At 47.2% G+C, this 13,849-nt stretch overlaps 5 protein-coding genes across 5 annotated transcripts; 2 read left to right on the forward strand and 3 right to left on the reverse strand.

Annotated features, from left to right (window-relative positions):
- Window positions 1-603: 603 nt before the first annotated feature.
- Window positions 604-2,031, reverse strand: N7517_003753 (M20 family metallopeptidase; the record flags this gene model as incomplete). Its single annotated transcript, XM_056721483.1, has 4 exons — window positions 604-818; window positions 880-1,019; window positions 1,078-1,886; window positions 1,939-2,031. The coding sequence occupies 4 exons, from the start codon at window positions 2,029-2,031 to the stop codon at window positions 604-606; spliced, it is 1,257 nt and encodes a 418-aa protein (XP_056577733.1).
- Window positions 2,032-2,489: 458 nt separating this feature from the next.
- On the forward strand, window positions 2,490-4,329 carry N7517_003754 (uncharacterized protein; the record flags this gene model as incomplete). The annotated part of the gene is given in 3 exon segments (XM_056721484.1): window positions 2,490-3,258; window positions 3,276-3,796; window positions 3,868-4,329. Coding segments are annotated over 3 exon segments (1,752 nt in total), but the record flags the coding sequence as incomplete, so codon positions are not given.
- A 1,205-nt stretch (window positions 4,330-5,534) lies between these two features.
- Window positions 5,535-6,800, forward strand: N7517_003755 (D-isomer specific 2-hydroxyacid dehydrogenase family protein; the record flags this gene model as incomplete). The annotated part of the gene is made up of 4 exons (XM_056721485.1): window positions 5,535-5,682; window positions 5,738-5,804; window positions 5,854-6,137; window positions 6,217-6,800. The coding sequence occupies 4 exons, from the start codon at window positions 5,535-5,537 to the stop codon at window positions 6,798-6,800; spliced, it is 1,083 nt and encodes a 360-aa protein (XP_056577735.1).
- Window positions 6,801-7,655: 855 nt separating this feature from the next.
- On the reverse strand, window positions 7,656-8,752 carry N7517_003756 (DUF1295 domain protein; the record flags this gene model as incomplete). The annotated part of the gene is made up of 2 exons (XM_056721486.1): window positions 7,656-7,983; window positions 8,049-8,752. 2 exons carry the CDS (start codon window positions 8,750-8,752, stop codon window positions 7,656-7,658), a joined length of 1,032 nt encoding a protein of 343 aa, XP_056577736.1.
- Window positions 8,753-9,910: 1,158 nt separating this feature from the next.
- Window positions 9,911-12,647, reverse strand: N7517_003757 (putative DNA mismatch repair protein; the record flags this gene model as incomplete). The annotated part of the gene is made up of 4 exons (XM_056721487.1): window positions 9,911-10,957; window positions 11,005-11,744; window positions 11,795-12,178; window positions 12,224-12,647. 4 exons carry the CDS (start codon window positions 12,645-12,647, stop codon window positions 9,911-9,913), a joined length of 2,595 nt encoding a protein of 864 aa, XP_056577737.1.
- Between the last annotated feature and the right edge of the window lie 1,202 nt (window positions 12,648-13,849).

Here is a 13,849-nt window from a genome sequence, read left to right on the forward strand (position 1 = left end):
TCGCATCTTCTGATTGGCTGTTTCGGCAAACTTGTAAAGCCTTGGCATATCTACTGAGGACCGGAAAGATACCAAGAACAGCTGCCGAAGCTTTATATCCGATATCGCGTATCTGATTGGTCCTCTGGTTGTAGGTCATTTCCCCAGATAACAAGCACTCCTGTCTCGATCTACCACGAGGGGCATACTTATCAGGAGTGCAATGTGTTCAGCAAAGGCATTTCGTATACGATATCCGAAAGATTCCGACTTCATGTTGTTAGCACAGTGTTACTGCCTCGGGTAGATAGGATATCTGCTCCTCGACTAGCTGATTCTCTTCCTCTCTTTCTATCTCTCTATCTCTCCTAGCAATGAACTCAATACAATATAGCGTTTCTCTCTCACTTTGTGGCTCTTACATTAGTTCTTGAAAGATAGTAATAAGGCGGCAATGAGGAGAAAAGAAGGATTGATTCTCTACAAACAAGCATGAATAACTAGTTGAAATCTGACAAACAAGGCATGTATCAGGTAGTCTGTCTCAACAAATAGAAAAATTTTGTCATAAATTTGGAAATATAAATTCAGTTTCAACATTGGCTTTCTCACGTCCGCAGTTAATCAATTCTCCTCAAAGTTCCTCTTCACATCCTCGGCAAATTTATCATCAACAAGAATTTGGCAAGCCACTACGGCCATGCCTGCTGCACAGGCGAGTGCCCTCTTAAAGCCCTCCTCCGATCCCGCACCCTTGGTAAACTGGGGTGTGTGGTTGACTCCCTCGGTGGGAATAGTGAAGACGCCGTGGAATCCAGGGACTGCATATGAGACGTTGCCTAGACGACATCGCTTAGAAAATGCATTGCAAATCGGATACCATTTTCATTTAATACATACCCATATCAGTAGATGCTCCAGCCAGTGCGCCCTTCAGTGTCGAGTTATCAAATAATGTGTGATGCCCCAGGGCGCGCATTACAGAGACGTAGCTTTCACAGATCGGCAGGTTGGTTTTCAGATCGGCATATGAGATGCCCCTATTGATATGACACGGTTAGTCTTTTTTCAACAGAAGTCCAGAGCATGCAAAAATACCAGTCAAATTCAACCTTACAGCCAGTAGCAGTCGCAGCAGCCTCGAAACATTTCACCACTTTCTCCGTCAGAGGCTTGAGAGTCTTCACGGTCGGCGAGCGAATATAATAATCTACAGTGGCAGACATCGGAATGATATTGGGGCGGTCACCACCATTGACAATGACTCCATGAACCTTCTGGGTGGGAAGAATCTGCTGGCGAAGCATTGAAATGTTGACATATGCTGAAACTACAGCATCCAGCGCATTGATACCCTCCCAAGGGGCAGCAGCGGCATGTGCTGGCTTGCCAGTGAAAGTGACTTTCACTTTGTCATTGGCAAGGTATCCACCCTCCATGACGGTTGCCATTCCCATCAGCTCGGGGTGGTCTGGTACCATCGGGATCGGGTGCACCATAAGGCAGGCATCGACGCCCTTGTATGCTCCTTTGTTCAGCAGGCACACTTTTCCACCACCGGACTCTTCGGCTGGAGTGCCCAAAAGACGAACGGTAAATCCCTTTCCGGATGATTGCTGCGACTGGGCTTTCATGGCCTCACAGGTGGCAATGAAGGCAGCAATCGAGCTGGTTGCGATGAGGTTGTGACCACACGCATGCCCAATTCCGGGAAGGGCATCGTATTCAGCATTGAAAGCCACGACACGGCCTCCAGTTCCGTAGGTGTATTCAACCTCCAGGGCAGTTTCGAGATCATACGCTTTGCGAGTGACTGAATATCCTTCAGATTTGAGACCTTCAAAAAGGTCAGAAATGTTGTTGTGCGCATCGAACTCTGCATATGCAAGCTCAGGGTTCGACCAAATCTGACTTGATATTAGCGATCTCGTCCAGATTTGTCACCGACTTCGAGCTTACTTTATGATTGATATCCTTCAATTGCGCATCATACCGACGAAGTGCATCCTGCACGAAGTCGAGGAATCGGCTGTTAGATTCGGAAAACCGCATTTTGAGTCTGTTATCAGTAAAGAACTCAGATGTTTGTGGTTTTCACTTTCTTAAATAACTCTTCCCTAACGATTTCGCATCATTAGGTGGAGTATAGGCGATTGTAACGATAAAATAGTAGACTGGCCAATCAAACGGCCACCCACAACATATGCATGAATTATTGCCGACGCAGCCAATCGGCATCATCAACTCGGCTCCAACGTGAACCTCCCGATAACCAACTTTTCCCCGCCTCTTTTCCCTCACATCTTGTCTGTTTTAAGGTCGATTAGGCGAGTGATGTTGTAATTCATAACTGTTCTTAAACCGTGTGAGCCGAGCCAGATGCAAAATAACCCCGTCGCCCTAGGCTGGTTGAACAATGGATAAACCGGGAAAGACCCGTTCTAGGACAGGCAAGGACCCACAGATCCTCTCCCTTGCATCAACCCCTGGTGCTGACAGCTCGTATAGGTTGCCGAACTTGCCGTATCCGCAAGGTCAAGTGTGACGAGGAAAGAATACCAAGTCAAGCGCACGAGGAGCCACAATGTAAGCGATGCTTGGCCGCGAGGATCCTGTGCGAGTGGAAAGGCGCCCCAATCCCGCGCAGGCCGACGCGTACTTCAACAGATATATCATCCAAGAGATCTACAAGAGATGAAGCCAGCACTGCGAATTCTTCCAGAAGTGCAAGGAAGCGACCGCAAATTATATCATATCCACAGCAATCACTCTCAACTCAAAATCAGCTTTGCGTGCAGGGTCGGAGCATTCAGGCTGCCAATTCCTTATCACTGTCAGAGTTCGATCGCGAATGTTTGAGTTATATTCAGGATTCGATCTTGGTTGTACTTGTCGGAAAGCAGTGGCCATGGTCAACTGTCTCTTATGCGTACCACAGAATAGCGACCAAAGAACCTATGGTCATGAGCGTGATGTTGGCTAGTGCTGCGAGGGAGATCCACCGGTCTAAACTCTATGACATGGAGAATCCCCTCGGTCATCTACCGAGCAGTGAGCGATCAGACATGGATGGCAGGGTACATTACGGGCGAGCTTTGTCAAGTCTCAGAGAAGCTCTCAAGGAAGAGGTGAAGACCCCACAGCAAATCGAGAGTATTTTCATCACACTTTGGTTGATGATAGACTATGAGAACCGCTTTGGCAGCGGGGCCTCCGCGATCAATATCCATATCCGGGGGTTGAGACACTTCTCCATAACCACATTGTCCCTTTGCTTCAGTGCAACACGCAGCCAGCTGCCATTACGCACAGCCAACTACCCTTGCAGCAACCTGATCCCCACATGAACCTTTCTGCTTTGGGCGAATATGCAAGCAGTACAGACTCTGCTACTCCCGCTCGACCTTCAGGGTCGATAATAGACGGACTGGGTGGCACATCTGTTCCCCTTTTCCTTCTTTGGACACTCTACTTCTTCACTCCTGCAGTTCTTTTCTTTGGCTCTGGGGCCGCAAACCTGGACACTGATATCTTTCGGTTTTTCTTACGACCTGAGACTGGAAATACTGCGCTTAGCCTTCCTGCACTCTACAGACTGAGCAGGCAGTCCCCTTCCCGCTTCTGGGGCGATGGATACCCCATATCATCCCAGCTGGATGATTTAGAAAATCTTCCCGGCTTGACTTTATATCACCGTAGCCATGTGCTTCAGTTCAAAATTACCGAACTATTCAAACATAGTTCAGGTCCAGATATCAGCTCTGGGGAAGGTTCTCCATACCATCGGATCACCAAAGAAATAAACACATTGTCTATCGTGAGTCCATGCATCGTAAACATTGATGATCGTTGATTCCCAATCTTCCTTTTTCTAACCAATCAACTCAGGAATATGATACACTCCTCACCTCAGCCAAAATGTCCGCCTCCTGCGATCTCGCCGGCGATCGTCGCGTTATGGAGACCATTTTCTGGTCAGCTATCACATATTACGGCACGATTGTCTATTTCCATCTCTGCATCGAAAGTCTCCTAGCCGGTCGGCCCGAGTTCCAAAGCTACAATAACATCATTCTCCCTGTAACCACTGCCGTGTCTTTAGTTCTTGAACTGAGTTTGAAACTGCACCGAAGCCGGCCGCGTCTTTTAGTCCGGATAACCTGGTCATTATTCATTGCGGGCATTGCAACTTCGGACCGAATTTATCAAGACTGGGTTTCCATTCGGCTACGGGAGCTTGGAAGATACGGGCAAAATTATGAGCGCATCAGTGCGCGGTTTGACGAAATTAGCCAGGGTGGTCACTCTTACTTTCATGATGGAAGAGGTCATTACTTTTTAGGGGCCTAGCCAAATATATTTGCAAACTCATAGACGATATGAGCTCTGCGGCTTGAGGTGAGGTAAGTACATTGATGTGAAATTATCCGAGCTCTATTGGGTATCGATGAAGCCTGTTCATGCTCAGAAAATTGGAGACATGACTATTCATCTGCTGTGCAAGGCACAGAACCCTAAATCCAGAGAATAGAGATTGGTCCGGATGATATGCTACGTCGTGATTGGCCTTCCCAGTATGCTTTATGCACATGGGCTTTGACTTCACCCTAGAAGTGCTGCGGCAGGTGAGATTGGGGACCCAATTAGCACCCAGAAAGATATTTTACAGCCGATTTCATGTTTTCACAATCCTCGAGAAACGGTCACTTCTAATAATTGAGCTGCAATTATGTCTCGTCTGAGCCATAATTTGTGTCTATATCCATATAGCACGTACGAAAATGGTCCTACCTGTGAATTCTCACCATCTGAAGATCTAGCCCGTCGAATATTTAGATGTTGATCGGTTAAAAGATCCGTCTGGGATATAGATGAAGGTTGGATGAGGTTGTAAACATCGATTTAAAATGATTGTATATTGCTAGATGCATCATGCATCTTGACAGTCAGCTGTACATAGCTCCAAGGGTCTGGGACTAGAGCCGAACTGGTTCGTCTGTGCTTGCACATCCCTCTGACATGCCCTCTGACATGTATAATGTTGTGCTTGATCTTAGCATTAAGGATAGTTACCTGCCTAGGGCACTCGGGCACCAAGGCATCAATTATCATCCTCAGGCCACCAAGTTGTGCATAACTAGTTACACTATATGCAAACTCTACTATAACAATCATATCAGAGTATTTTGATCGTTAATGGTGTCGTATTTTGCTCCATAGAAGTTCCTTAATTGGCTCTAAGAACCTCCCTCTTAACCACCTCATGGCGATAACTCGATGTACTCTGAGACCATATCTCAGCAAAGTGTCGCCATACTACGCCATCTCGCATAAACCATCATCATCTCCCCCAAAAGAGCGACCAGTTCCAATAGGAAACCGATATTTGACCCATCACAGGGAATTGTTACCCGTTGCGATGCCGAACTGCCTTAAGTCACAGGGGCGGGGAAGTTCGATAAGAAAACCGTTGTCCGCGCCCTATGACAGTTCTCACTTAAAACCCTCCAACATCCTGAAGTCCAGCACGCATTTCAAAAATATTCAAGGCAAACATGGGTGATGCGCCAATCCCATCTGAGCATATGCTCGTTGTTTTCTACAGGTCAATGCCACCAGAGCTGAAAGACATTATCCGAGACAAATTCTCCGATGCCGAGGTCACTATTTATCAGTCTGAGGACGGTGCTCCTGTGCCATCTGGTAAGTGACAATCATCATCAAAGATTCGAAACGATGGAAATTAAATCTCGCCCAGAATTATACCAAAGTGCCACTGTCCTTGTCACTTTCGTGGATCTTCCAGATCTCAAGGACTCGAAGAAGTAAGCTCCTACTCCAATTGATTATACTGTGTATTAACCATTATTGTAGCCTTAAACTGATTCACACCTTCTCTGCTGGTGTGGATCATCTTTTGCAACATGTCATTCTGCGGGAAAGCGATATTCCCATCACTACAAGCTCAGGTATCCACGGTCCTCCAATTTCAGAATGGACCGTGATGAACTGGCTGGTCTCGTCCAGGAAATTTGCCCTGAGCTATGAAGCACAGAAATCACACGTATGGGCAGACAAAACCCCATACACGCAAGGTATACATGATCAAGTGGGCAAGAAGGTCGGTATCCTAGGATATGGAAGTATCGGGCGCCAAAGTAAGTTTCACCCATTCTCACTCGATACCCCGAGTTGCAAATTGCATAAAAATAAAACCCCCAAGCTTACCACCGACAGTTGCCCGCGTCTCGAGCGCACTGGGCATGACCGTCCACGCATACACGGCCAACCCACGCCCAACGCCTGAATCCCGCCATGACACGGGCTACATCGTACCCGGAACCGGAGACCCCGACGGCTCGATCCCGGCATCGTGGCACCACGGAACCGACCGGAAATCCATCCACTCTTTCTTGGCGCTCGGGTTGGACCATCTGGTCATCTCACTTCCGCTGACTCCGCAAACTACCCATCTGCTCGGCGCAGAGGAATTCGCCATTCTATCTGATAACTGCCATCATCCTGTAAGCAAGCCTTACGTGACCAACATCTCGCGAGGCAAGGTCATCGACCAGAAGGCGTTGGCCGATGCATTGAATTCTGGGGTTTTGGGTGGTGCCGCCCTCGATGTTACTGACCCCGAGCCTCTTCCTAAGGATGATCCTCTCTGGGATGCGTCCAATGTTCAGATCAGTCCACATGTCAGTGGTCTTGGGATGGAATATTTCCCCCGCTCTCTCGATATCCTCCAGGTAAACTTGGGGCGTATCGCTCGGGGTGAGCCTTTGATCAACTCTTATATACGGGGCAAAGGGTATTAGTATTTGCGCATGTATGCATTGGTTGCACGAATGCCCCAAGGCTGGACAATCTGAATGTACAGTGTAGTCTTATCAGATGTTGGAGATCATAAGTCAGCACAACTTCATCGAGGCCTAGCCTTGTCCAAACAAATATCTGATGATTCTTTTCATGCTTTTATTTGCTCTCTTGAATAAATATATTCCCCTCTCACGACCTGTATAAAGCCTCCAAATTGCGTTGTCGTCGTCGAGTCACTGCTGCGTCCTGGCATATGTCCCATAACATTTGCTTTTTAATATACTCGCGATGCCTTTTCACATGCTCCTGCGCCTCGATTGCGATCTGCATTACCGTTAACCTTGTTTCAGTAAACTAATACAGACACTAGACATACCAAGTGTCCGTCCTCTGAGGAAACTCGCAGCCTATGCAGTGACCGGGTCCCACAATTTCATGTTTTTCGAAGTTACTTGTTGTTTGTCTCAGTATAATATTGCACCCGTGGCATATATATCAGTGATCTTCTTGTATTGGAGCTTGCGGCTGTGTTGGTGCAGGTGGGGGCTCCATATCGATGTGATCAAAAATGTTGGAAAAAGGGGTGTTTTGAAGAGCGGGTTGAGAATATGCAGGTAGGTATGTGTAGACTAATTATTGGATGGTGTTTTGCTCTTTATAATCCAAATACGGGCTGATTGGTCCAATGATGGTAGTTGTAGGTCTTCAACTTCCCACGCAATTCTTAGTATCGATCGGGAAATTCGCCAACATTTTCGATATATTTCAAAAGCCCATACTATACTTCAATTTCGGCAATCTCGGCATCGACGCATTTTTGCCAATCTAGAAAAAATGGTCTCCTTACTATGTTCTTACATGTCATAAGCACCTCTAAACCTCTCCTCAATCACCACACCAATAAACCCGCAACTAGCAACAGCCAATGCCCATGGATTCACCAAGTCCCGCAAATCAGGCCAGAAACTGTTCCTCTCTCTCTGCCACTGTTGTAGCTGCCCGTAATTATGTGGATCTTGAGATTTATAGCGCTCTTTTTGGCTAGCCTCAGTCTCCTTGTCCCCACCAACAAACCGAAGGAAGAGATAGTTCGCCACAGGGCCCAGTATCACAACTGGATTGAACCGACCAGCCATGTTAAGCAAAGCAAATGAAAAATGGACCAAAGTGTCCCCGAGATAACTAGATAACCATCAGCTCATATCATATAAGGTGAAGAGTAATATATATCTCGCAACCAAACTTACTTCGGATGCCTCACCAGACCCCAAACACCGTGTCGACACAAATCTGTGCGTTCCTGTCGATGAAGTCCAAGCTGCGTATCCGCCATAGCCTCCATCGCAAAACCAGCACTAAAAAGTCCAACGCCAAGGGCCCGAACAACATTCATTACATCATCGCCTATCGAGAGCGTAATCTCACCCATAGTGAACGGAACCGTGAATGGCAAAGAGATCACACTTAACACAGCAGCTTCCGGTAAAAAGATCTTCAAAAAGGCTTTTTTCCAAAAGCCCGGCTCTTTTTTGACTGCCTCGTACCGTGCATCATCTGTCCCGCGGGACAACGACCGGCACGCGATCCGGGCAAAGAGTCTCGTCCCCCAGATAGTAACGCAGCTTAGAAGAACCCTTTCGGTCCATGGTAGAGCTTCAAAAGCTGTTCCGAAGGAGATGTCGTGCTTGCACATCGGTTGCCCGACGGCGGTCCACCAGGCATTGAGGACTTGGGCAGATGGCCAAAGCCAGTCTTTCAGTTCGACTCGGTCTGTTGCTTCCGCTGCAATGTATGTTGCGAGTGAGAGGGATGAATAAAGGCCGAATGAGGGTAGGAGAGTTGATTTTAGGATTCCTACGTCACCGGGTGTTATATTGTTTCTGAGGGGTGGGGAATGGAGGAAGCTAGAGGCTTGGTTCTCTAGAGCCGACGGGGGTATGAGATATGCCATTTTGACGCATCATCTGGAGTATTGAGGGACTAAATTACAATGTCAATGGTTATTTTATAGCTGGTTTGATGTCCATGGATGTGTTGATGTCAGGATTATGTAACCGTCAAGTTGGCATCCACCTGGGCCATTCATGGACGTTCCCGAGTTGGTTTTACCTTGAATTAGGAATGTTTGGATTGAATGGATAATTCAAAAAAATAGAATATAATATGTGTTGATATGCGAAGAATGGCACAGAAAGGCGGACTGTTCGTTGTTCAAGATTGGATAACTTGACGGCAGCATTCTATAAAATCCTCGAGAAGCTTGGAGAATCATCCAGAGTCGATCTTCCTGAAAGCAGTATAGTGTACCCAATCTTGCACGCCGAAAAACTACCCAGAGCAACCACTATGAGCCCCCTCCTGAGCTAGATTGCTGGCCCTAACCCCTCAGTGGTTGCTCGGCGTAGCTTCCTGGCGTGGAACATAGGGTGGACTTCGATACTTTAAGGAAGATCGACTTTGACTTTAGATTTCCTTTTGCAAAAAAAATGTGGTGACAGATGGTAATGGGTAGGAATTGGGAATGAACTGTAGTGTAAGATCTCTGATATTGAATCTATGCAATCAGAGGGAATAATACATGACAAGTTGGATGTGAGACACAGGTAAACCAGGGGGAGGTCCTAGATCATGACAGCAACGGAGATTGCCTCTTGATATTTCGTGGTAAACCACATATACAGGCCAGTCCAGGGTATGCAGCTCTGATTCATACTGGGCTGTTTGCACTGTACCCGATGGCAAACTGCATGCATGACTCGGCTTCCCTGCTTCTTCAGAGAATATGGTAGCACAGTATCGGTCAAGGGAACATTCACTCAATTGTACTACTAACCAATGTCGTCGCTGTCGGAGAAGGAATGTACCAAAGTTCAGGAAACTGTCGGAACTTTGGTAAGGGATTATTAGTATGTCAGTCATACACGAGAAAGTGTAAAAGCTCTGATATTTAATCTATAGAATAAATAAGAGGTCATAGTTAAGGACATGGATGATAGGAGACATAGCCTTGGAGGTAAATATAGGAGGATTCTGGTTATCACTGAGCGGAGAGTACCTCTTTCAAGGTATTCTGTGGGTATGGCCTGCCCTAATTGTTTGGCTGTTTGCACTATTTTTCCAAATGTTCAGAAATAATGGGGGCAAGATCAATTTGAACGCTCAAAGTCTTTGATTCATCCTTGTTCTTGTATTGCTGCTCCATGATAAGAATCAACCGTTCATTCCAGAACGGTATGCAGGTTTCAAGATCAGATGCTGAGAAGGATGTAGTTTCGTTGTAATTTTCAGTATATAGATCCTCGGGGATATTCTGCTTGAACAAGTTCGAGCCGGACGACAGGTCAACCGAGCAGGTTAGACCGAGATCATGCAGGTCTGAGCCATCGGGTATACGTTCGAATGGAAGTCGGCTGGTGGGTAGTTTCCGAGCCTTTCCATCCTTCGTCGAGGGATCATCGGTAGAATGTTCCTTTCCCTGGCGGATGAGATATGCTCGCGGATCACGAGGAGAGAGGGTTGTCGCAGAGACCGGCTCGCCGATCGAAGTTTGCGATGAAGTTAACGCAGATTTTGCGGCAAGATACCGACTGCTATGAGGCAAATGAGATACTGCGGCAGACTGGGAACTGGATCGTTTATCGTTCTGCCTGAAGCGTGTGCGACTGTTCTGAATGGCTTCTTTCTTCCGCCTTTCAAAGTCAAGTGCTTTCTCCAGATCAGATGATTGCTCATGACTGATGCCGTGATGAAGTTGAGCGGCCCATCTTTCAAGAACCGGAAATCCTCGGCCACTATCCATTGACTCTGGAATATGGGCACCTTGGTCTTCGGGTAGCGCAGACCCATGACCAGCGGGTTCTGGAGTGATGTGATTTTCAGATGGACTGTCCGAAAAGCCATCATTCGGCCCATCGACAGGTATAATATTTGGCGAAGTGTTCGTTGGCAATCCAAATCGTTGCTCGGCAAGGAAGGAAAGCGGTGAATCCGGTTCCTCAGTCGGTCCTTCCTCAACAGGGTTCTGCTCCAGCGAGACTTGTGTAGTCCGCTGAAACCAAGTGTCTAAAGCGCCGTTCCCATACCGATCTCGATCACGTTCCCTCTCAGCACGTCGGGCGCTCGAAATTCGATCAGTCCCAGGGGAGGACGCAGTCGACTTTTGCGGATATTGTCGATGGCGACTCACTGGCGACGTGAGCGGACTTGTGAAACCCGAGTTTGGCGAATGCTGGAGGTCTTGCGATACACTCTCCCTCCGAATTGGCTCTTGCAGGCTACTGCTTTGGCTGAGAGAATTGCTTCCGCCTCGCGGTGTTTGAAGAAACGAGGCATTGATTCTAGATATAGACCACGGATTGACGAAGCTGGATTGTTTTTCCTAGCGGCGGCCGATTCGTTAGGGCTTCCGGGACCCTTGCTGCTAGAAGGAACTGCAGGCGAAAAGGGGTACTGAGACTGAACGGGCTTCTGTGGGAGAGGCGTGTGGGGTATAGCTTCACTGAAGGGTTTGTCAGGATTGCGAGGCTGTGTGGCAAGTTCCGAAGCTGGCTTCCTAGCCATCAAAAGTCCAAATCCCCCTGACCTGTCATTGGATTTGCAAGCGTCCTGTGTTTCTTGCTTGGAATTTGTTGTTTCTGTCCCATTTATTTCTCCATAGTGGTCGCGAAACAAATTGTCCACCAAGGCCAAGACTGCATCTCGATCTTCGAAGAGCAGATCATCTTTGCTCGGCTCGATGTTGACATCGTACGTTCCCCGAGGACAACGAATTTGCAAGCAGAGAAAAGGGTCGATAACCGCCTTGGAGGATTCGTTTTTGGATGCGGCGACCCGGACATATGGCTTGAAAATTCTGACAATCTCATTCCCAATCCCCCTGCTACTAGAGAGAGGGCGGCCATCCACGCTGATGTACTGGCCTGTGTTGTTGATCTTGGAGGTATCTAACTTGGTTGGTAACCACATCACCGGAAGTTCAATAAAATGAACTCACCAAATTGTGTTTTCGGAAGAAAGGCGACGGCTCCATACTCTTCCCGGTCTGATGATCCTTGTTGATTCTCAGTGATGTTCTGGGAGGAAAGTCGCTTCACGGCACAAGAAGAAGACACTTCTGTGCCGGCCACCTTGAGAGCTGCATCCGAGAGCGAGGCGTCTGCGCTTGGCGCGTATGTCCAATTACTGCTTTCATTTTTCGCCTTCAGAACTTTGAGTGAAAGCCTCTTGGATGGTTGAGCTATAGCATATGCCTGGAGAAGCTTTTTGATCCTTGTGAGATTTCTCGCAGCGCCCTTCAGGGCAGTCTGCCTGCGAACAGGAATGTGTTTGAGAAAGTCCGTGATACGGACAGTTGTGCCCACTGGATGTGACGTCCGTTCTGTTCTGCGATGAAAAGTTAGCAATGGCAAAGAAGGAAAAATACCCGCACGGTCAATATACCCAGTAAGTTCTCCGTTTCTTCCGTACTTCAAACATGACCCGGCAACTTCGGACTCAACTCGAGTGGTGACAACGAGGATCCCGGACATCTCTGCGACACTGGCAAGTGCTTCACCACGAAATCCCAATGATGACCCACCGACATTTTTGAGATCATCTAAAGTTTGGATCTTGCTGGTAAAAGCTCGTTTGCACACATGTTGCTGGTCCTCTGGAGAGATGCCATGACCATTGTCCTTGAGCTGTATGACATCCACAGTATTTGGAGAAATTTCAACCTGCAAAGACGTAGCAGAAGCATCCAGGGCATTGTCTACAAGTTCCTTGACAACAGAGTAGGGATCCGAAATGACGGATGTGGAGCCAATCGCCCGGATTGTTTTCTGGGGAAGAGCCTCAATCGGCATTCTGCACGCCTGGTATTAGATTTTCATCCCCGAAAGCAGCACAAATCGTCTGATCGGGATAACTGAGGCTCAAAGAAACATGCGACCAATCTCAATGGGTTATATTTCGTGAATGTTTGACATTGCAAATGTCGAAGGAGGATGAGATTGTCTTGGCACCTTGGGTCACGTGGCATTAATGCCTTATGCTTCAGGCCAGATTCCCAAGGTTCTCTCTCATTCTATCCCCCATCTCGCCTATGATGAAAAAATCTACATTATGTCTTTCCTTCTTCCCCTTGCTGCCATGACTGCCAATAAATGACCACCCTAGCTCATGAGCTCACCTGAACAGGATATAGCAGCGCTGGCTAACAGACACCCCTGAATACTTCTTGTTTCCTTCCTTATCGACGATACATATGTTATGATCTGATTGATTTGGCTAATATGGGAGAAGTTATATTGAGATGTCCTTTTAGAAGATATTTGAACCCCCTAACTATATAGCGAGGGCTAGACGGCGTCACTATTTGGTGGGCTTTTATTTCCACTCATTATTAAAGTTGCAATAACCTCATCCCATAATCTATCTCTTTCTGGAGGTCTTCTTTATGTGGAAGAAATGCATGTTATTTTGCTCACTTAAGAGATGGAGAAAATCCAAATTTTGTAAATCATGTTTGTACTTTTGAAGTTCCCAAAATATTCAGAATCACCGATTGTGACCATATGAGGGCTATCCTCCCAAGCATTCATACCTTGCATCCCTTAAATATGAGTATAAACATCACCATCGGCCATTCAATGATGCGGCCTTCGATCAGGTGCTCAGGTGTGGTTGAGCTTGAGCCCCATATGCCCATTTTCAATCTCCGGAAGCTATAAACTCAGGGATCTTAGGCTTTCTCAAGACAACCGGCAGCATTGTAGTCTTGGAACGTAGCTTTATATGGCTATGCTCGCTTGCAAGCGTTACAAACAACAACCTTGCAGAAAAGAAAATGTGCAGAAAGATCATCACAGGGGATTTTAGCATTGCGGCTTGTATAGGTCACGATGAGATATATATGACCCTCTTCGCGTGAGCAAAATCAGGATTGCCACAGCTATAACACACATTGTGTGAGATCCGATGTCGAACCTGGAGGGGGGCCTGGAGTAGAAGTAAAGGGTTGACTGGGGGCAAGGCGGTATATAGAATATAGAGTTGGAAGGTGGTG

The sequence above is a fragment of the Penicillium concentricum genome (assembly GCF_028827145.1).
Source record: "Penicillium concentricum strain IBT 3081 chromosome Unknown utg000002l_segment0_segment0, whole genome shotgun sequence".
Classification (NCBI taxonomy): domain Eukaryota; kingdom Fungi; phylum Ascomycota; class Eurotiomycetes; order Eurotiales; family Aspergillaceae; genus Penicillium; species Penicillium concentricum.